This window comes from Cryptomeria japonica, chromosome 2, assembly GCF_030272615.1.
Source record: "Cryptomeria japonica chromosome 2, Sugi_1.0, whole genome shotgun sequence".
Classification (NCBI taxonomy): domain Eukaryota; kingdom Viridiplantae; phylum Streptophyta; class Pinopsida; order Cupressales; family Cupressaceae; genus Cryptomeria; species Cryptomeria japonica.
This window is the reverse complement of record NC_081406.1, coordinates 497922972-497947790: the sequence shown is the minus strand read 5'-3', so window position 1 is coordinate 497947790 and position 24819 is coordinate 497922972. Positions and strand designations below refer to the sequence as shown.

The window sequence follows — 24819 nt, the reverse complement described above, 5'->3', positions numbered from 1 at the left end:
TATCTCAAATGAAGGCATGGTAAATCATGTACCCAAAGCATCCATGGTGGAATAGAAGGTAGAAGAGAATATTTGAAAGGAACCTCGAAGCCTAGATAAAATTAGGTATATACACTCGGTGTCTATTTTGGTCTTACCACAACCCTGTAACAATGATCCCAGTGATTTGAATTTCATCAAGAAATCCTCAATAGATGGAAAAGAATCAAGTACCAAGGTGGTCAATTCTGCCTCAATCTGAAGTGCCATGAACTGATTAATGGTGCCAAAAAGTTCATGAAATTTAGTCCATATAGCCCGAGTTGTGCAACCCTCTAGGAGAAAAAGAAGACTGTCTGTAACATGTAAAGATATCAAACCCATGACCTCGTCCATTTTGTTCCTGTACTGTAGAACCTCAAAGGGTCGTGTCAAGAGAGGTTGAACCTCATCCAAACAAGACCATAACCCCTTAGACATGAGAAGTCTAGTCATATGTGCTTTTCAGGTATGATAATTGTGTGGAGTAAGATGGTCACATGAAGAGGTATTCGCCATGATGTTTATGGTTTTGAAATGTGTTTAAAGAGAGGATTTTGATTTCTGATATGATAATACAGAAAGCAAGAAAAATACACCCCCACAACACAAAAATCAAACCCCAGTACAATTTTGAAAGTTGGAAAGCGTGAAAACGCAAAAAACACTTCTGACTATTCTCTGTGTACCTGATGAATTTTCAGATGAAATAAGCTGCAGATCTGGAAAGAACGTTCCAACACCTTTCCAATGCCTATTCGTTTGCCAAAAATGGAGTCCAATGCAAAAGTTATGCCCTTGGAATCGCAAAAAGAAGTTCGGATTTTGATTGGCAATAAATGTAACAAAACAGCAAAATCTGAAAAAGATACCTCCAAAAATGGATTCAGCTCGGAAAAAGCTTTCCGACGATATATGGTTTGTCGAAAAACGCTTCCGTTTGCTCAAGTTAGAGCGAAAAAAACAACCCCCTATAGAAAAAGAGCCTTCGAAAAAAAATTCCTCCCTTGGTGGCCGGGCGGTGGCTCTTGGGCAAAGCAGCCGGTGGAGGTGGGGCTCGGAGGGGTGGAGCAACGGTGAAGGTGGCGCGGAGGGGCGGTGGTTTTCCACCGTGCGGTCGATGGGTTGAAGACCGCTGGCTGTTTGCTTAGGCCATCGGTGGTTGTTGAAACCGTGGGCAGCGTTGCAGGTTGCTTTGAAGCTGCTGGCGACAGTGCCCTAGACCGTAGGCGGTTACCGTGCCGATGACTGCCGGTCAAAAAATATTTTTATATTTTTTTTAAATCGCCCCCACTGAATTCCATACAGAGGGCCATACGGCCCAGAAAACTTTTTTTTTTTTTTGCCTCCTGTGCTTCTGATGCCCAATTAGGTCGAATTATAGATCAAAATTCATGGAATTGGCCTCTTGAATCCAACCGTGAGGTTTTTTTTTGCCCAAATTGCTCCAAAAAACAGGTGCCCTTTGGATCACAAAAAAAAGTTGAATCTTAAAACCCTCACAGATCTGGCCCTGTGAATCAAAAATTGACAAACAAGAGGTCAATCTTGACTATTTTGCACTTGCCGGATTCAATGGTGAGGTCCAAATCAACCCTAGTTGCACAGAAGACCTGCTATAGGTAGAATCTCTCAATCAAACGAATAGGAAAGCCTCGGGTCTGAAGCTTTGATACCATGTTAAAGTTGTGAAATACAACCTCACAGAACCCAGTGATCACCTATATGCAAATAACCTGTCACAACAATGGAAGATTCATACAAAACACAAAAGTTGCTTTGAAACCCCAAAGCAAGAATATGCAATAATAATAATCAGATAAAGAATTACAAAAAGGATCAATCCTTATAAAAGGAGATCAAAACATAAAAACATAAACCCTAATAACAATTAATAATTATTAATGGGCCTCAGTTTAGCTTCCTAAATTTACCTTAAGTGAAAATAAAGTAAAAGGTGACTTAATTAATAAATCAATATGATTTAATTAATTAAGTAAAGAACCTTATTACTCCAACAATATTTATCTAAAATTACCCATCACTTTATCATTTTGCAAGTAAAAAATGTTAGCATATTCATGTCCTAAGTTGACCCATGTTGCAGCTCAAATTCCCTGGTCTGTATCAACACTAGATGCAACCTTGTAGTCAGTTATGGCTTGTCCAATCAGCCATGCACCTCTTCATTATAAGATAGAGCTTGCATCCGAGGAAATATTTGATGGAAGATTAATTGTTTTAATTAGCATGGATATTCCAAAGCTAGTTCACCAACACAAATCTTATCTGCAGACAACTTAGTTGTTTATATTTGTTGGTCCTTCTGTATTCTGCTTAAGAAAACAATAAATTTTGTTACAGTTGAGTAAGGTACTTGCTTAAATGGACAAAAGCAAGTAAAGAAAATTACAAAATTAGAGCTCAGGCCCAAGGATCCTTGGAGAAATCTATCATAGGAAAACCCCAAAAGATTAAGGCCTTGCCTTCTCTTGCCACTATCTCTTTGAAATTATACAAGACAATTTGCCTTCTCAAGGCCTCCAAGAACACAAAAAACATATCCACAATATTCTTAAAGCTTGTGATGTTCTACAGCTTGCTCCAACACACTTTCCTATACTGCACTTGCATACAACTTCTAAAAAATCTCCACAAAAAAGAATTAGATGACTCTCAAATACACCAAATCAAGAAATGAATTGAACAGAGAGTCAGAGTCTCTAAACGGTACAGCTTCTGAAATGATAGAATTCCAAGAATTTAAGCTTCCTTGAATCTGTTTGGGTCCACTTATTTCTTTTTGTACAGTTTTTTCAATATGGTGCAAAACCACTCATATGCCATGTTTTCTAATGCATGGTTTTGTACATTTGAAACTGTGGCATGGCTTTTTGCATAAGCTGAAACTGTCAAGTGTGCACCTTCTTCAACCGTTTATGGCTTCAAGATGACATGTCACAGTCACCTTATAACTTCTCTACAACTTGTGTAGATGCTTGCATTGACCTGTATACTCTATTATTGCTTTAACATGTGATATTATGAGTAATAAGAGAGTTTCAGGTAACCAGCCTTTGTCTTTTGATTGTTTAATAGGATCGACAGCCTAAATGAACTGAAAATAAATTACTTCAATATCCAAGTAAGAGGTGTTTGATACCCTAAAGTGTAAGAACCCAAGAGATGGATGAACAATTCCCCACTTTTTCCTTAGAAATATCACTTTGTTTTGCTTACAATTGTCTTTTCATTCCCAACTTGCTTAGTTTCATGCATTCCTCACCTTGATGTTTTCACCTTTTTTGGAATGAGACCAATAGCCTATTTGGACTGAACTAAACTTACTTTGGTATCCAATTAAGAGGTGCATGATCCCCAAAAGTATAATTACTCAAGAGATGGGGGAACAATACCCCACCTTCTCCTTGGTAATACTACTTGGCTTTATTAAAATATCCGATATTATTAACAATAGAGACAAAAGCTCTATATAAAGAGTTTACAAGAGACGATGTTTCTAAAAGAAACAATCGTAAACTGAAGCAAAAAATAGAAACTAACTAAAGTCGACTAAGATGACTAAGATGACCATTAAAGAGACATTACAATATTCTAATACCCTCCCTTATTGATCAGCTTTCTAACTACCCAAAGAAAAACAAAGAAGGCTGCCCCCATCTTCTCAGAACATTCTGCGGCAAGAGCCTGCCACTGACCCTCCCAGAATCTACAAAACTGCTGGATATCAAAAATCATCACAAATCGTCCAACTTGATGTTGGGTAACAAAGGTATCACTCCCTATAGCTAGAGACACCGAGATGAAAATGAAACTGAAACCACAATTTTGAGGAAAAATCGGCAAACCCTCAACAAACTTTTGCAAATGAGCATGACACCCCAAAACAGACTGCAAGAAGCCACGATTTTGAGGAAAAAATCCTCAAACCCAGAAACTGAAGATTACAAAGCATCGTTTTTTTTTCTTCGGAAAAAACAGTAAAAACTCAAGACAGGAACACCTGTACCCATGATTTTTAAGGAAAAAATCAAGCAAAACCCAGAATCCCATGCGAACATTGCAAATTACAGATGACCAAACACGATTTTTGAGGAGAAAAATCGAGCAAAACCAAATAGATTTACAAAGACGCTGTCTCTTAATGAAACAATCGTTAACTGAAGACGAATTTAGAAACAATCTAAACTAACTAAGATGACCATTAAAGAAACATTGCAATATTTTAATAATAATAGTCATTACTTTGAAGGGTTGTTCTTGACATTTTTCAAACAAATCCAACATTAATATGAAAAAAGAATAAGTTAGATGCATTTAACCTAAGATTTTGTCATTTCATTATTTCATTTATATTTTTTTTTTCATAGGAGATTTAAAATCTTCTGTTATATAATAATACGTTTCTCATTAGAGGCATCCATATTATTTTGATGTCAACTCTTACCCCTTTTCTTACAAGTCAACTGAAATTACCTCTTCTGCAATATTTGTTCTAATTATTATTTTTCAACATGGCTTCCATATTAAAAAATACAATTCAGAAGCAAGTGCATGTAGTTTTAATAGAGTGTAATGTGTACTTTGAAGATCAGAGTAGCCCAGTGTTTTGTAATTTGCCCACAAAACATGTAAACTGAACTTGTTATTTTAGAAGTAGATTTGGCATGATCATAATCATCTGAAATAAAACAAATAATGAAACATGTTTGTGAATGGTGAGTAAAATTTGGCACATTAATCAGTGAGGTCAGCAAAACAGTTTAGGACACACAATGCAATTGTGTACTGTGAGACTTCTTTTAAGGGATCAATTTTTAATAAGAATCAACTTATAATGATTGTTTTTTAGACCATTGGAATATCAATCCCCATTATTTTCAATTTCTCATTTAGTATAAGACAGAATCTGCATATTATAATCAACATAGGCTGCTTTTCAATTTCCTACATACATACTTGTTCAAGATAAATACAATTCATAAGGTTCGTTGATATTAATCTGTTGAATTTGTGTTAATTGAACCTTCCTTAAGGACAGAAGCAAAAATCAGCTTCAAGATTGAAAAGATGAAGCACTCATTGCCAAGTCACCTATCAATGCAGGAACAGTAATTTAAACAAAATCATTATTATGGTAACTTGAAGGATCTGCTTTGGGATTTGTTTGTCATTATTTTGACTTTTGCAATAGTTGGGAGTCCAATCATCTTCCATTTAAAACTAGACCAGGTGGGATTATCATCCTAGTAAATCTTCTAATCTATGGAACAATAAAAACTTATTTTCTTATTTCAGTTCATCCGTTTCACATGTTTCTTCTCTCTTCTGAATTGGATACAGTCCATGTCTAACCATTCTTAATTTTTTCATAAAAACATTGCTGAGGTTACTTTACCTGCAAAGAAACTTAATTTTCATTGATAAATAGGAAGTTCGGTAGTAATTTCTGTGTTATGCTTGTGTCAAGTTTCTTTGACTTATGTGCTCAGGACTGCGAGGTGGCGATCACTTCTTGCTGGTGCAATTGCAGGGCCTTCTCTGCTGCTGACAGGCTTGAACACACAGCATACAAGTTTGGCAGTTTACATTTTGATGCGAGCATCTGTCCTTGCAGCTCGATGTGGGATAAAAAGTGAAAAAATGGGATCTCTCTGTAGGCCCTTGACATGGACATATGGTGACATTTTTCTCATGTGCTTATCTTCCTCTCAAATATTGTATGATCTCTCTCTCTCTCTCTCTCTCTGCACAATGGCATTTTCAATAGTGTTTGTAATCAAAACTTTAAAATTCTGCTTATTCTTTATTTTTTAGACTTTTAGAGGTAGCTTCCCTAGACAGTTTTATTATACATCAACTTGGACTGTTTTGTCTTATTAGTGCTGAGATAAAGTGTTTAACCTACATTACATCTTCATTTCAAGGCTGGCTTAATTTTTAGCTGGTTGTGCTGAAGATTTAGTGTAGAAAGAATGGTATAAATTTGTAAGGGATGTTATCCTTTTCCTATCAGAAAAAATGCACAAGGCACACAATATTTAAAAGTGGGCAGGTACCCTTCATAAATTATGCACATAGAGTCTAATAGTTTCTTGTTTAGGTTTTTTTATGTGTTATGCTTTAACTTTGAGGTATTGATATTTTTTATGTACTCTTACCATAGTGTACGTTTTCTAAAATATTGTCATATCACTGGCAGATGCCATGCTTATACTTATTTTTATCTATATCAATGCAAGGTATATTGTTAGCATCCAATACAACACAAACAAATGCACATAGACATCTTTGTACATAAAGTTTTAAAACATCATTCTAAGGACGGATATACTCAAGGAGAACAAATTGTCAACCAAATGGTAGAGAGGCAATACAGCCAGCTAAATTGAAGAGAATACGAGAATATGATGTGCAATCTTTGTTTTAGCAAGATATAAGAATTGTAAAATCCTATCATTTAATAAATTGTTAAGGTTTAAATCGATAAAGGGCTCTATTATCATATTGGGAAGGGTTCATTTGCTATGACTCTTATTAAATTGATGATTAAGGAAAAGCATTTTATGGTTTACCATTTAAATATGATGCTAATTATTCTGATTAGATAAAGCAGGAAGGGCCCAAATTTATATAAAAAACAGCCATTAAGGTGACAGAGAGGAGTCCCACAAGGGTGGAGACATCAGAAAAACAAAAAATAAACTAAGCAAAAAGACAGCAACAATGTAATGTCCCCACTTTGAAATAGAATTTAATAATAATTAATAATAATAAAATTTAAATATCAAATAGTATAATTAAATATAATCAGTTAAAATTTAATTAAGTTAATGGATGGTCAAAAGACATGGAAGGAAAAGTTGTGACTCCATCAACAATGAGATATAAAAGGGAGAAGAGAACCTCATTTGAGAGGGGGATAATTTGGAAATGAGAAGTGCACATCTGATTTAAATAAGTGCAGACCTGATTATGAAAGGTTATGTCCCTTTCAAAGGGCAGAAATAATGAAGAGTTGCACTCTTTCAAAAGGTGCTAATGGTGAAAGGGTGTGTCTCTTGCCAAAGGGCATGCATGATGAAGAGGTGTGACCTCTCCCTCACATTGGGAGATATAAAGGAAAGGAATCAAAGCATCCAGCAACATCACCATGGATTGGATCAGATCAGAACTGTTATTAAGTTACAGACAGTAGCATCTTTGTTCTTGGTGTCATACTTAATTTCATATATATTCATAATACATAGAAGAAATTATAAAGACTGCCAGCAAGGATAGGAAAGAGGAAGAGCTCAGTGATAGGTACATATATAAAGGGTTTCTGATTTAATATTGGAATATAATAGAGCCAGTATTCTATATATTAAAATCCCATATGTATATCATTAAATATAAACTGTTGTGTACGATCTTAATTAAATTAGAAGCATTAATACGATATAAAGCTGAATAAGGAAATAATATGTAATAATTCAAACAGCATTAAAATGATTACACATTGACATAACATTACTGTTATACATGATATATATATATATATGTTAATGAATCTAAGAATGAATAAGGCAATCAAATTTAGTTTGCACAGATTGTTATAATTCATATAGTGTTAATAATATAAGAAACAATGTAGTGATTGTAATGGAATAATGACAAATAGTGATCAATACTGATACAAAGTAGTAATAACAGAAAACATTGATGACAATCTAATATAAGGCACTAATGTAATATAATGGAATTGTAATAACTATGTCAAGTATAATTGATTATCGTAATGAGCTGAATTGAATAACAAATATAACTACATTAGAATATCACAAATGGTTCATTGCATATGAGGGACTCTCTCTTAAGTACACCACTCCATAGTGGATGCCTAAACTCTGCCACATGGGGCCAAGAGGGGTGTAGCACTTGCTCTTGGGCTTAAGACAGGTGGTGGTTGTGATGAGGGGGAACGGCAATAGAACACCTCACTGTGTACGTGTTGACGTGTATTTTGTACACAATCATACACAGAATAAAATACCCAAGGGTACCTTATCCTCTCTTGAATAAAATCTCTAACTGCTGAAGATATCGCAAGAAGGATCAGTTAGGGTGACTTCAATGTTCTTTTAAGTAGGGTCTCTACGTGTGGATAAGCACCAGTGGTCGTTGTGATTGCTGTTTCATCAAGGGGTCTTACGCCAAATCCGAACTGCAGGAACAGGGTTTCCTAATACTAACAAGCTCTCAAAAAAGATCAAAAGAGTAGGGCTTGCAAGAGATAAAGTCTAATCTAACCCTAAGAATGACTCAATGTGGACGAGACTTGGCAGGATTCTACCAACTTCAATATTGCCATAAAGTAACAACTCAATTGAAATTGATGCGATCTTCTAAGGTAACAAATGATTTTTCAATTCATCAAGGATCATAAACACTACCACGAAGGCACATGTCCAAGATACAACAATGATCGAAACTTTAAGTGATTCAAGTTGATCCAGTTGACCATGCAAGGCGTTCCTACAATCAGCAAGAAGCTAGTGGTTTGGAAAGCGAATCCTACCAAAGATCAAGTCCAACACTTTGTCCTTCGAATTAACACACTACTTTGATTGAGAATGATTCAAGAAAATGAACAACCATGAAGATAACCACGAGAATTGCAATAAAACACCATAACTTCAATATTTTATTGATCTCAAAGCCATCATGAACAACAATTGTGTGAAATTCCTTCTCCAAAGCTCAATCTTGCTACAAAACAACTTGCTTCTAATCTCTCTAATTTCTCCTTAATCTCTAATTCTTCTAGTTCTTCTGATCTTCCTTCATGAGAGTTGGACGACTGGTGGATGCTCCCGCCTTCGGGGTCACCATCGTAGCACCTACACAACATTTCATAATAAGTAATAGCTTTTGCAATGTATAAACACAGATTAGATTAGAGATTAAATCTAGGAAACTTCATGATAAGTCATTGAGTTATCATTTCCTAAAAACGATTAAGCTAATGGAATTTCAAAATTTCAAAATTCAAAATTTAAACTATGACGATCAAAATTCAAAATTAAGACAAGGGAGACTTCGCCATACCTTACTTGAGAGCTAACTCTAAAAAAGCAAAATAAGGAAATTCGCCTAGGCAAAAATCGAGATTTGAAGTATCAATGCGATCCTCCTCAAGCGAACACCTTCCTTAGTAACTTCGCCAACCTTAGGGGTCTTCAACGTGATGATGGCAAATTCGCTTCACTTCAAACCAAATGCGCACTCCCCTTGGATGGAATTTCGCACTTCTCCTTGTCTTCCAAATCGCATATGAAAGGATGATAAAATGATGATTTAAAAATGAGATATCACATCTCCTTTATATAGGCGCTCACCCTCTAATTGCACATAGGCCGACTTGGAAATAAGTCAAATAATAACAAAATTTTAAAAAAAGAGGAGGCCGACTTTGCAAAACATTTAAAATAAACCCAAGCGCTCTTTCTTTATTTAAATTAATAATTAATTAATTAAATACCTTGTAATTAATTATTTCGATTTTTAAAAGGCAAAATTAATTAATTAAATGCCTTGTGCGCACCCATTAAATGCAAATTTTAATTAAAAAAATACCAAGGTTTATCAAAGTTTAGCATTTAATGCGATTTAAAAAATTATTGGCGCCAAAAACATGGGAGAATAGGGGATATTAACCTTATCGCTCTGGTCCCTGGGAGAGGGACAGGAGCGATCTAGCATTTTGCTCTTGAATTTCTCCCCTTTTTACGCTCAAAACCACTTCCTCCACGTTGAAACTGGCATCTTAATTGGGGACCTTGAGCTTGATTGATTCAATGTTTTGATGAATGCCTCTTAAGATCATTATCGCCTTGGTCCCTTGGTGAGGGACAGGAGCGATCTTGTATTTACTCCTTGGTCTTCGCCTCCTTAATCACTAATTTGCATTACAAGGCAAGTAACAATTTTATCCTTTCATTCCACGCGTACCTTACTTGTCATTTACAAGGCAAATTTGATATTTGAGTGTATATCGCCCTGGTCCCTTGGTGAGGGACAGGAGCGAACTTTGTATTTTAGCTCCAAATCGTCAACTTTTAACATTAACTCCTTGTTCATCACCTTTCTAAGGACATTTCGGACCTTGCATGACTTCGCCTTGCTATCGTTTTTTGAAGGAAATGACCAGTTTAATGAATATCGCCCTGGTCCTTGACTGAAGGACAGGAGCGATTTTGCATCTTTGCTCAAGTTGGTCACCTTTTGACGTATGGTCCCTTGCATATCATCTTCTCAAAGACATTTTCGACCCTGTGTGACCTTGTGCGACCTTGCCTTGACGTGGTTTTTGAAAGAAATGGCCAATTTAGTGAATATCGCCCTGGTTCTTGATTGAAGGACAGGAGCGAACTTTGGTGTATAGTGCAAATCCTCCATCGTATTGATATCAATTTGTCTTCAAGGCGTAAAATGACGTCCTTTATTCCCTCTTGAACGTATGAAACGAAAGTGGCCTTCAAAGTTTAAGCATATTTGACTATTTCGCCCTGGTCCCTTGGAGAGGGACAGGAGCGAACTTTCACTTATAAGTTTATTCGTGCTTTGCCAACCTTCAAACTTATTTTCAATGGGCTTGTTATGTTCTCCTTCATTCATCTTTGACATGGAATTCGTCTCAACTTGGCGAGAAATTTGTCTAAGGAAGAAATCGCTCTGGTCCCTTGGAGAGGGACAGGAGCGTCTAGGACAATATGAGCTTCACTTGGCGTCTTGCAATCTTCAAATTATCTTCAATGGATTCGTTACGCCTCCTTTGCTTGCCTCAAACTTAACAGTCACTTGATCTTCGCCCAAAACTTGTCTTATAAGAAAAATCGCTCTGGTCCCTTGGAGAGGGACGGGAGCTATCACTAAAATTCGCCCTGGTCCTTGGGAGAGGGACAGGAGCGATTTTGCTTCTATGGTCCATTTTCCTCATGATGGCAGTTTCAAGTTATATTCAACTAATAAGATGTACTTCTTTTGTTTTCCTCAAATCGCGAAATCATTCAAATCTTTCAAGGACAAGGCAATTTTGGATTTCAAGCTCCGGTCCTTCAGTGAGGGACAGGAGCGATTTTTGTCCCTGAGGGCAAATGTTCAATTTTCGTTGCAAATGACTAAGTCTGGATGCTCCATCATGTTGATTTCACCTTTCATCATGTCCTTAACACTTTAGCTTGATCAAAATGAAGTCAGAATGGTTCAGACAAGACATTTCGCCCTGGTCCCTGACTGAGGGACAGGAGCGATTTGTCCTAAAACTCCAAAAAATTCGCCATTTTCAAATCTCAAAATCTTCAAAGGTTTCAATTCGCGTTCAAACGCATCTCCTGGCGACCCTGCACAAGACAAATGAAACAAATTAATAACCAGAATGCCTAAAATATCATTTTCGCCCTGGTCCCTGGCTGAGGGACAGGAGCGATTTTGCTTCCACAGGCCAAAATATTAAGTTTTTAGAGTTTTAACCACTTGACAAGGCAACAATAAGACTTTTCCAATGTCCGGAATTAATTATCAAAATTTTCAAAATTTGGTCAAAATCATTCAATCAGACAAAATTCCATAATTCCATCATCCACACTTAGGCAAAATTCGGGCTTATATTCAAAATTCCGACTGAACCTAGACCAACCTACTCGACCTCTAACGAATTTACCCCACTTCAAAATTGCATCCTACGAGAGGAAGCTTAACAATCTCTCAAAATTGGACTGGACTCTGGCTTAAAATCATCAAAACGGAAACCCTAAGGCTTGACTCTAATCCAGACGACTCAAAAACCCTAAAAGCAGAGAGAGAAACAGGCAAAACCGAGCAAAAAGAGAGGGTCCCCATTTTAATGGGGCGATGTGTGAAATGGTCACAACATCTGGCGACACCACTGAGAAATGTTGAAAAACATTTAGGAATCAATCTTTCTTAAAGAAAACTCAGAAAACCTCCCTTAACAAAACCAGGAGTTAAGAAACACTTACAAGAAGAGATCATCATATTGAAACAAAGTATCAAGTCCACAGTTACCCATGTGTGTGCAAATGAATTAATTCCCCTCAACAAGACAATCATGATCTCCAGGTACCCCTGTGATAAGCTACATAGTTTATCTGGACTCCAAAAGCATCCTGGATAGAGCCTCGCTGCCGGTCAGACGTCCATAGTCCCGACGAGGTTATCGCCGCAAGCTCACGAATATTGCTCCATTGCCAGCCAGGCGTCTATAGCCCCGATGGAGTTACTCGTATATTCCCTTTAGCCAATTTGATATTTCTTTGTCAGCGCATTTTTTTTTCTTTTGATTTTTCTCATTTTTCATTTTCTCATCTTTTTCTTTTGATCTTGCTTTTCAGTTCCGTCAATTCTTTTGGCTCGTGAGTAGTAAAACTCACTAGGGTTTGAGGATTGCGGTGGCGCTGAAGTCAGATTTTAGATTTTTCACCGATCACAGCTTTGCCTGGAAAACACAATGACTCGGAGATTATAAGTGTGAAAAGATATAATAACTGAAGGACAAAATACGTGAGTTCAATAAGCTAATCCTGCCTCATTGCAAATATGTCTTGACTCAAAGCTTTACTAAAAGAAACTCCCTTTGCAGTTCCAAAAGACCTCATGATTGTCCAAGTGCAACCAACAATCTAGCGGGAAGTCAGAGTGTTACATAACAAAAATCACCCAATTTCAAATGGATACCCCCTCAGGACAAAACAACTAACCTAAGACTAAACACCTAAACTAAGAACGAAAACAAAGCGAAAAGCAAACCAAAACAAAAGAAAAGCAAACGAACGAAAACAACGAAAGCAACTAAACTAACTATATACAAGGGAAGGCCTGGGGCATCTCAGGATTGGAAATAACGTATGAGATATCTCCCATTGACAGGCAATGGGATGTCTTCTCCAGTTAAAGTCTTCAATCTAAATGCATTTTCTCCCAAAATCTCTGAAATTTGATAAGGGCCTTTCCAAAGCTTATCAAACTTGTCATGTTCTCCTCTTTTTTCGTGTGCTTTGTCCTAGTATAGGATGAGATCTGAGATCCGGAATGCTTTGACTCTAGCTTGTCGATCGAACCATCTTTTCACGACTCCTTGGTGTTTTGCAAAGTTTTCTAATGCTTGATCTCTCTTCTCTTCCAGATTCATTAATTGTGTTAATCGGGCTTGAATAGCATCGGTGTCTTCCATGTATTCTTGAATAAATCTCAAAGTCGGGATCTTGAGTTGCATGGGAAAGACTGGATCTTGGCCATAAACCAGAAAATAAGGTGAAATTCCTAATGCGTTCTTGGTTCTGATTCTGTCTGCCCATAGAGCAAATCTCAACTGAGTATGCCATTCTCTCGGACTTCTTTCTAGCAATTTCTTGATAACGCTGAGTAAGTTCTTGTTGGTTGACTCAGCTAACCCATTACCTTGAGGATAATAATTTGATGAAAATTTGAGGGTTATTCCATATTCAAAAGCCCAATTCGAGAATCTCAATGATGTGAATGCCGAGCCATTGTCGCAAACCAACGCATAAGGACATCCAAACCTTGTGATAATGTTTTCCTCCAGGAATTTGATTACAGCTTCAGTAGTGCATACTTTGAGTGCTTGTGCCTCCGACCATCTGGTACAATAATCAGTAGCTGTGATGATATACTTGTGTTGTGCCGAGGATGCGGGGTTGATAACACCAATAAAATCCATTCCCCATTTGGCAAATGGTCTAGCTTCAATCACTGGATTCAATGGCATAGCCGGATTTCTTTCTCTGAAGGCTGCGACTTGGCATGTGTGGCAAGTCCTGATATGATTAAATGTATCTTTGAAAAGTGTAGGCCAATAATATCCTGCCCTTAGGATCTGATGAGCTGTTGCGAGGTTGGCTCCATGTCCGGTTCCAAACTTGGAATGAAAATGTTCAATTATTTGTTTGGCCTCATCTTTGCCAACACACCTCAGATATATCCCTTCATGATTCCTGCGATATAGAACGGATCCTTGAAGCATATAATGTTGACACTTTATTCTTAGTGCTCTTTTCTACGTGGGTGTCATGCGAGCAGGACATCTGTTGTTAAGTAGGTATGTCACAATATCTTTGTACCATTCATCGGGAGTGACATCCTCTAATTCATAAATTTGTTGGGCTAATCCTAGCCCGTCAATCGCCAATGTCTGCGCCAATGCTTGTCCTCGAACAAGTTTCATGGGCTGGATTTCGATATCAAATTCTTGGATAATGGCGACCCACTTTCCTCTTCTTTCTCCTAGTTCATTCTGCATGAGAAGAGTCTTGACGGCCGCATCTGGTACTATTGCATAAATTTTGGCCCTCAAAAGGTAATGTCTGAATTTCTTAACGGCCTTTACTAGTGCGTATGCTTGTTTTTCAATGTTGGGATATCTAAGTTCTACATCTTTCAGCGGGGTGCTCATGAATGCAACTGGGTTTTCGTCCCTTTCTTCACTTCTCTGGGTAAGAATGGCGGCACAAGTGTAGTCGGAAGCGAAGGAATATAAATAGAAGGGTTTGAGGTAATCAAGACTAATCAATATTGGCGCTCCTGCGATTGCCGTCTTTATCTCCTCAAATGCCCTTTTTGCTTGTGGTGTCCATTCAATCTTTGCGTCCTTCTTCAGCATCTCATTCAAAGGTCTGACTATCTCAGCAAACCCAGTGATGAATTTTCTGACAAAGTTGATCTTGCCGAAAAATGATTTGAGTTCCTTCTTACTAGCCGGCAAATTGATAGTGGATATAGCTTTTACTCTTTCAGGATCGATGGAGATTCCTCTTTCTGAAATGACATGTCCTAAAAGTTTTCCTTCTGTTACCCCAAACATGCATTTCTTCGGGTTGAGAGATACACCATATCTTCTGCATCTTTGGAAGACTCTTCTTAAATCATCCACATGATCTTCTCTTTGCCTGGAGAAAACTGTGATATCATCCATATATATAATAATGCATTTTCCGATTAAGTCTCTGAAAGCGATGTCCATGGCTCTCTGAAATGTGGCCCCGGCATTGATAAGTCCAAAAGGCATTCTCTTGTATGCAAATGTTCCCCATTTGGTGGTGAAAGCAGTCTTTAGTCGATCTTCTGGTTCGACCAGAACTTGGTTATAACTTGAGTATCCATCCAGAAAGGACATCATCTGTGACCCATTGACAATTTGCAATACTTCATCCAGTGATGGTAGCGGATAATTGTCCTTTTCCGAAGCCCGGTTGAGATTTCTGAAATCAACACACAATCTAATCTCTCCATTTTTCTTTCTGACAGGTACCAGGTTGGCGACCCACGTCGAGTGCCTTACTAGGAAGATGATCTTGGCTGAGAGCAACTTCTTAACCTCTTGATATATCAGGGGTTCCAACAAAGGATTAACCGGTCTTTGTCTTTGCCTAAATGGCTTGCTTCCTGGCTTCAAAGGGATTGTGTGGGTAATAATTGCAGTGTCATAAGTCTTGAGATCTTCATAACTCCATGCTATGACATCTGGAAAATCTCTCATGTTTTTCAGGATTCCATTTCTTTCAGCTGCGGTGCAAGATTTACCAATAAACACATTCTTAGTTTGTATGTCGTCACCTACGTTGATGGAGTCGCACATGTTTCCCTCCATGCTGTGGTTCTTCATCTCTTTCAATTTGTCAGGATCAAAAATTCTTTCTAATTCTACCATTCCCTTTGGAATAGTGTTTGTCTTTAAATTCAAAACTCCTTCGGCATCAAATTCTGCTTCTCCCACTTCTTCTTCATCAATGATCTGGGCTAGGAAGACATCTGTGTTGGTTAGGAAATCCATTATGTGCTTGTCGTCTTCGAAAACTTGAAAATTGGTGATGTTATCTGGGACCGAAGGGACTGATGTTAATTCAACTGTGAACTTCTTCAATCCTTCCATTGCTAATGGTATCAATGAACTGGTGGCTTGTGCAAGGGAATTAGCCACTTGATTCTGATGCCTATATATAGAATTGATGTTGAAGGCCTCAAAACTTTCAATGAGGTCCCAGACTCGGTTCCGGTATCTGGTCAATCTTTTGTCATGGCAAACATATTGCTTCCTGATTTGCCTTATAGCTATTTCTGAGTCTCCATACACTTGTAGTATTTTTGCCTTCCTTTTGATAGCTAACAATAACCCATGAATCAAAGATTCATATTCAGCTACGTTGTTGGTGCAAGGAAATTGTAGTCTGTGAGCGGCAAGGTAGGTTTCTCCCGTTGGGCTAATCAATTTGTAACCGGCTCCAGATCCTTGTTTGGACTTAGACCCGTCAAACCTTAATGTCCATATTGCATTTTCTAGATCTTCCGTCTCTTGGTCTCCTTGACTTTCGGTTGACGTGTCGGATAGAGTTTCATCTTCTGAAGAGCTTTCCACCTCTGACTCTTGAACTTCTTCTATAATCAACGTCTGCAGGGCTCTTTTGTATACCTGTTCTAATGTGGTCTGACATAAAGCACAGGATAGTTCCGAATGGACGACATTGTGAATCCTACACCAATTTGGAAGAAGCAAATCTCGAACGGATGCTAAGTTACCAAGTTGCACACTTTGTTGTATGTTTCTATGTACGAACCTCCTGAAATTTTCAAACATTCCATTATCTTCTTGGTCGGATCCTTGATCACTTTCGACGACAATTTCTGTAGATTCTATCACTTCTTGCTGGTCGTCTTTATCTTGTATGTTTTTTATCATCAGGACCTCACCGACTTTAGGCTTGTATGTCCCCAAATCAGATTCTAAGAATAGGACTTCATTGTCTTCCCCATACTCGGTTATCATGAGTCTCAATCTAGGAGTGTTGTCGATTTTGATTTGATTTGGGACGCCTCTCCATGGTAGCCTCATATGTGCGAAATCAGTCGACACATATCCATTCAATTTTCGCGACCAATCTCTACTCAGGAGCATCCCATATGAATCTGGAATATCTACTACTGATATGTCTATGAAATTTTGAACCCTGGGGTCCGCGGCTAATTGCATGTGGATGTTGTTCAACTCGCCCATGACTGGGACTTCTGTCTTGTCTAACTGAGTAACCTTTCTTTTGGTAGGAGCGGGAGTTATACCTAGTCTTTGACAGACAGCCAGGGGCATCACGTTGCTGGAAGCTCCTGAATCATAGAGGCAATTGTGTAATAGTTTCCCAAAAATTCTGACTGACAGCAGGAACGGGGCTGGTTCATCTTTTCCATGGGAAAGGGCTGACAAATCCCCACTGTGTTCTTGATGTTTCACTTCATTGACCTTTGGATTGTTGTCCTTTACTAGACCCTCTTCTTTTGAGTGATCGGTCTTGTTTGGAGATCTTCCTTTCTTGACCACATCCTTTTTTATGGCAACTTCTTTTTCTGGAAGAATCTGGCTAGTGGTGAGGCCTTCTTTGATAGCATGTTGAGTTTTCTTAGTCTCACCCCTTTTGAGTAACACTTTTCCTTCCAACATATCTTCCCTTTTGGCTGGGAAGGTTATGGTCTGGACCATGCATTCATTTTGTCCGGATTGCCCTTGGTCATTGGCTTCCTCTTGGGTCACATTGATAGTAGCTCGAGCTCTGTTGGTCGAGTCTTGAACATTTGACCTTACTGTACTAGACTCACTCAAACTTTTGATCACTGCATCTTTGATTTCTGATACTTTGAGCAACTCGTAGAGTGGTAGACTCACTAACTTTTTTGAGTTCCTCTAACACCAACGTGGCTAGTCTTTTCATTTCATTGCCCTCGGGGGGTGTAATATTCCTGTGTCTGTATTCTTGTGTGTTTTGTGGATATTCTGGATTGTTGCTAGCTTGGGGATCCGGAGGAGTAGAGAAATTGTTCGGAGGAATCGAAGTAGTTAGGGGGTCTTGATTCCTCTGATTCCTCTGATAAACCTTTTGGTTCACACCTCCTGAAGATTGGTGAAATACCTCCTTTATCCCTTCAACTAGGACACTGTTGTTCAATGGTGGAAAATAATACTCTGAGTCTTCAATGGGTCCATTTGCAGATGCAGGTGGGAACTGGGAGCCTGGAGGTACCATCGGTCCATTAGCAGATTCTGGTGGAAATCTCCCATTTTGTGCTTGATTATCTTCTTCTTGTGAATATCCGTAACTTTCCACAATCATGGCTTGATCATATCGTGTAGTTGGGACCATTTCATATCCAGTTGTTGGTGGATTTTCGGGTGGATCAGTGCTACGCATTTCCTGCTGGAATATGTCGGCTGCGATTTTGAATTCAGGAAACTGCAACTCAGAATGTTGGTTCGTGTTGTGAAGTCTACACCAACTGGACAAGGCCGCCTCTGCTAGAAACACTTTACTAGTAGAATGATTTTCTTGATTCTGAGAATTTGGTGGGTTATCTAGTGGCGTCACCACATTTCCATTATTGGGAGCCGTATTCCATGGTCTCTTCTGAAAGCCTTGGCTGTTGTTTCCTTGATAATTATTCCTGAAACCTTGGTTATTATTTCCTTGGAAATTTTGATTGTTCGCATGTTGGCCGTGGTTGGCCCTCTGCATACTTTGGAGTTGATTATTTTGGTTCCTTAGATGAGTTACTTTGGTTGATAGTTTCTTGACTTGCTCAATCAACTCTTTCATTTCGTCCTTTTCTTCCTGTGTTCTTGACGAGTTTGTTGCATTTTGCAGGTACACAGGCTGTGCTGGTGGGGCTTGTGAAATTGGAACTCCAGGATGAAGGACCAATTGGCTTGTTGGCTGCACGCTTGGATATGTTGCTTGTGGAATCGGATTCATGACTGGAGTCTGGTTAGCCAATGCCATTCCCACCGATTGCATTTGATTTGGAGCTGCGACAGGTCCCATGTGTAGTAGTGGCCCTGTAATATTCTGTCCCATGTGCTTGCTAACTTCAATAGCCTTCGCGTATGCCGCGTTTAGATCATTTGGGATAGGATGCGTCCTTACAAACATAGCAGTGAGATGGTCTAAAGCCCCATAGTAGATTTCCCTTGGGTCCGCAATTAGATAAGGATGCCGTAACATTGTGTATGCGCAGTGAAACCTGTTGTTAAAGGAAGTGATTGGTTCATGTTCTCTTCTTCGGATCTCAACAAATTGTCTGTACAACTCAGCTGGTGTGGTTGGTATACCAAACTTAGCAATAAATGCATCCTTCATGGCGTCCCAAGTCCTAATTGACCCTATAGGCAAATGAATGAACCAAAAGTACGCCTCTTCTCCTAATGAGTAGGGAAAAAGCCTACATGCTACATCTCCATATTCGATTTGTCTGTTATGAAGATGATCTTCGAACATCTTGATATGATCCTCCGCTGTACGATTGAAATCACTGACATTGAATTTGGAACAAAAGTGTTCTGGATTCTTAGGCATATCATGATAGACCGCAAATTCCAACGGTGATGGATTGTTGATTAGCCAAGTTGCACCATTAAGTGCATGAGCAGCAGGAGGAGGAGGAGGAGCATGGTGTGCCATTGTACTCTTCGAGGCTTGGAGGTTTGTCGAGGGGCTTGATGAACCAACCTAGCTTTTCGCCTGAGAAATTGCTTGGATACTGGCTTGAATCGCCTCTTGTACTTGTTCTTGAAGAGACGGAGCTTGTGATGACTCAAGGGATTCCTCCAATCTTAGTTCAAATTCCTTGGGAGTATCTTCTCTTTTGACTCGCTTCGCCTTTGAAGTAAACTGAAGCTCACTTAGATTCTTGATGCCTGGTGTTGACCTTAATAGTCTTTGATGTTTCTCGGGCGAGAAAGAACCAATGCGATCCAGCGTGGAGTCTTGCGAAGATTATTGTAGGTTCCTTTGATTACGAAGCTCTCTAGCTGCGACTCTTCGGTGTTCTTCAGCCCTATCTTCTTCTTGTTCCAAGATGATTCTCACTCTGTTATACTCAGCTTCACTTCTCCTTATGTTCCACGCTAAGTGATTCAATCCCGAAACAATATCTTCTTGAATGTCGCCTATTTGCAAATTAGGTTGCACTACTTGATTCAACCCTTCATGTGGCAACACCATCGTGATTCATGATCATGCTTCAAATGTGTTCTTCCCCGTCTTTTTTTTGGTAGATTTTCCGGATAGTACTGTTCCTTCGGATTACTTGGTTCAAAAGCCCCTCCCTCTAGCGCCAATTCTGTTGACGTGTATTTTGTACACAATCATACACAGAATAAAATACCCAAGGGTACCTTATCCTCTCTTGAATAAAATCTCTAACTGCTGAAGATATCGCAAGAAGGATCAGTTAGGGTGACTTCAATGTTCTTTTAAGTAGGGTCTCTACGTGTGGATAAGCACCAGTGGTCGTTGTGATTGCTGTTTCATCAAGGGGTCTTACGCCAAATCCGAACTACAGGAACAAGGTTTCCTAATACTAACAAGCTCTCAAAAAAGATCAAAAGAGTAGGGCTTGCAAGAGATAAAGTCTAATCTAACCCTAAGAATGACTCAATGTGGACGAGACTTGGCAGGATTCTACCAACTTCAATATTGCCATAAAGTAACAACTCAATTGAAATTGATGCGATCTTCTAAGGTAACAAATGATTTTTCAATTCATCAAGGATCATAAACACTACCACGAAGGCACATGTCCAAGATACAACAATGATCGAAAGTTTAAGTGATTCAAGTTGATCCAGTTGACCACGCAAGGCGTTCCTACAATCAGCAAGGCGCTAGTGGTTTGGAAAGCGAATCCTACCAAAGATCAAGTCCAACACTTTGTCCTTCGAATTAACACACTACTTTGATTGAGAATGATTCAAGAAAATGAACAACCATGAAGATAACCACGAGAATTGCAATAAAACACCATAACTTCAATATTTTATTGATCTCAAAGCCATCATGAACAACAATTGTTTGAAATTCCTTCTTCAAAGCTCAATCTTGCTACAAAACAATTTGCTTCTAATCTCTCTAATTTCTCCTTAATCTCTAATTCTTCTAGTTCTTCTGATCTTCCTTCATGAGAGCTGGACAACTGGTGGATGCTCCCGCCTTCGAGGTCGCCATCGTAGCACCTACACAACATTTCATAATAAGTAATAGCTTTTGCAATGTATAAACACAGATTAGATTAGAGATTAAATCTAGGAAACTTCATGATAAGTCATTGAGTTATCATTTCCTAAAAACGATTAAGCTAATGGAATTTCAAAATTTCAAAATTCAAAATTTAAACTATGACGATCAAAATTCAAAATTAAGACAAGGGAGACTTCGCCATACCTTACTTGAGAGCTAACTCTAAAAAAGCAAAATAAGGAAATTCGCCTAGGCAAAAATCGAGATTTGAAGTATCAATGCGATCCTCCTCAAGCGAACACCTTCCTTAGTAACTTCGCCAACCTTAGGGGTCTTCAACGTGATGATGGCAAATTCGCTTCACTTCAAACCAAATGCGCACTCCCCTTGGATGGAATTTCGCACTTCTCCTTGTCTTCCAAATCGCATATGAAAGGATGATAAAATGATGATTTAAAAATGAGATATCACATCTCCTTTATATAGGCGCTCACCCTCTAATTGCACATAGGCCGACTTGGAAATAAGTCAAATAATAACAAAATTTTAAAAAAAGAGGAGGTCGACTTTGCAAAACATTTAAAATAAACCCAAGCGCTCTTTCTTTATTTAAATTAATAATTAATTAATTAAATACCTTGTAATTAATTATTTCGATTTTTAAAAGGCAAAATTAATTAATTAAATGCCTTGTGCGCACCCATTAAATGCAAATTTTAATTAAAAAAATACCAAGGTTTATCGAAGTTTAGCATTTAATGCGATTTAAAAAATTATTGGTGCCAAAAACATGGGAGAATAGGGGATATTAACCTTATCGCTCTGGTCCCTGGGAGAGGGACAGGAGCGATCTAGCATTTTGCTCTTGAATTTCTCCCCTTTTTACGCTCAAAACCACTTCCTCCACGTTGAAACTGGCATCTTAATTGGGGACCATGAGCTTGATTGATTCAATGTTTTGATGAATGCCTCTTAAGATCATTATCGCCCTGGTCCCTTGGTGAGGGACAGGAGCGATCTTGTATTTACTCCTTGGTCTTCGCCTCCTTAATCACTAATTTGCATTACAAGGCAAGTAACAATTTTATCCTTTCATTCCACGCGTACCTTACTTGTCATTTACAAGGCAAATTTGATATTTGAGTGTATATCGCCCTGGTCCCTTGGTGAGGGACAGGAGCGAACTTTGTATTTTAGCTCCAAATCGTCAACTTTTAACATTAACTCCTTGTTCATCACCTTTCTAAGGACATTTCGGACCTTGCATGACTTCGCCTTGCTATCGTTTTTTGAAGGAAATGACCAGTTTAATGAATATCGCCCTGGTCCTTGACTGAAGGACAGGAGCGATTTTGCATCTTTGCTCAAGTTGGTCACCTTTTGACGTTTGGTCCCTTGCATATCATCTTCTCAAAGACATTTTCGACCCTGTGTGACCTTGTGCGACCTTGCCTTGACGTGGTTTTTGAAAGAAATGGCCAATTTAGTGAATATCGCCCTGGTCCTTGACTGAAGGACAGGAACGAACTTTGGTCTATAGTGCAAATCCTCCATCGTATTGATATCAATTTGTCTTCAAGGCGTAAAATGACGTCCTTTATTCCCTCTTGAACGTATGAAACGAAAGTGGCCTTCAAAGTTTAAGCATATTTGACTATTTCGCCCTGGTCCCTTGGAGAGGGACAGGAGCGAACTTTCACTTATAAGTTTATTCGTGCTTTGCCAACCTTCAAACTTATTTTCAATGGGCTCGTTATGTTCTCCTTCATTCATCTTTGACATGGAATTCGTCTCAACTTGGCGAGAAATTTGTCTAAGGAAGAAATCGCTCTAGTCCCTTGGAGAGGGACAGGAGCGTCTAGGACAATATGAGCTTCACTTGGCGTCTTGCAATCTTCAAATTATCTTCAATGGATTCGTTACGCCTCCTTTGCTTGCCTCAAACTTAACAGTCACTTGATCTTCGCCCAAAACTTGTCTTATAAGAAAAATCGCTCTGGTCCCTTGGAGAGGGACGGGAGCTATCACTAAAATTCGCCCTGGTCCTTGGGAGAGGGACAGGAGCGATTTTGCTTCTATGGTCCATTTTCCTCATGATGGCAGTTTCAAGTTATATTCAACTGATAAGATGTACTTCTTTTGTTTTCCTCAAATCGCGAAATCATTCAAATCTTTCAAGGACAAGGCAATTTTGGATTTCAAGCTCCGGTCCTTCAGTGAGGGACAGGAGCGATTTTTGTCCCTGAGGGCAAATGTTCAATTTTCGCTGCAAATGACTAAGTCTGGACACTCCATCATGTTGATTTCACCTTTCATCATGTCCTTAACACTTTAGCTTGATCAAAATGAAGTCAGAATGGTTCAGACAAGACATTTCGCCCTGGTCCCTGACTGAGGGACAGGAGCGATTTGTCCTAAAACTCCAAAAAATTCGCCATTTTCAAATCTCAAAATCTTCAAAGGTTTCAATTCGCGTTCAAACGCATCTCCTGGCGACCCTGCACAAGACAAATGAAACAAATTAATAACCAGAATGCCTAAAATATCATTTTCGCCCTGGTCCCTGGCTGAGGGACAGGAGCGATTTTGCTTCCACAGGCCAAAATATTAAGTTTTTAGAGTTTTAACCACTTGACAAGGCAACAATAAGACTTTTCCAATGTCCAGAATTAATTATCAAAATTTTCAAAATTTGGTCAAAATCATTCAGTCAGACAAAATTCCATAATTCCATCATCCACACTTAGGCAAAATTCGGGCTTATATTCAAAATTCCGACTGAACCTAGACCAACCTACTCGACCTCTAACGAATTTACCCCACTTCAAAATTGCATCCTACGAGAGGAAGCTTAACAATCTCTCAAAATTGGACTGGACTCTGGCTTAAAATCATCAAAACGGAAACCCTAAGGCTTGACTCTAATCCAGACGACTCAAAAACCCTAAAAGCAGAGAGAGAAACAGGCAAAACCGAGCAAAAAGAGAGGGTCCCCATTTTAATGGGGCGATGTGTGAAAGGGTCACAACAGTACGCCACTCCATGATGGATGCTTAACACTTGCAACATGGAGCCAAGATGGATGTAGCATCTGCTCTTGGGCCTAGGGTGGAGGGTCTCTTGGACACCCTATCTATCTAGCCTACCCTAGTGCACTAAGAAATGGATAATAAAGAATGGCAGCTAACCTACAATTTAGTTTTATCTAACAAATATAATACTAATGGTAATTAATACATAAAAAAGAATTTTATCCCTCAATCTAATTCATTAGTATATGTTTCAGTTTATAAGTATTACTTCATATGTGTTCTCTAATTTTTTGTTGCAGGAAAACAATATACATAGGTACTCCCGTAAACTTAATTACCTATTTTCGATTTGGGAAAATTTAGGTTAATTTAAAGTATAACTAATTAGGGGACATTACAAACAAGAGAAAACACAAAGGGGGCCAGGAAAAGACCAGTCAAAACCGAGAGGCCAGCTAACTATCACTCAGAAGCTGCCACTCCTTGTTTAAGATCTCCAACTTGTCCTCAAAGCACAGTTCATTCGGAACTTTGTTAGTAATATCCTCCGGGGTGGAAGTGATGTCAAGCTGGGGGTTCTCGTTACCTTTCCTTTCTTGTTGGAGCTAGGAGGGGAAACAACTGTTGCCTCATCCCTTTTGTCACGCCTTGCCATGAGGCCCAGAGAACATAACAAC

General features: G+C 38.7%; 1 protein-coding gene across 3 annotated transcripts in view; it reads left to right on the top strand.

Moving 5' to 3' along the window:
* LOC131078901 (uncharacterized) overlaps positions 1–24819 on the top strand; it is a 70106-nt gene that overhangs the window by 16399 nt on the left and 28888 nt on the right. For 2 of the 3 annotated variants that reach the window (XM_058016731.2, XM_058016730.2), the window contains exon 4: positions 5532–5759. In XM_058016731.2, the coding sequence (XP_057872714.2) occupies positions 5532–5759 (228 nt within the window). The remainder of the gene's footprint in view (positions 1–5531; positions 5760–24819) is intronic. The other variant, XM_058016732.2, reaches the window with a different exon arrangement.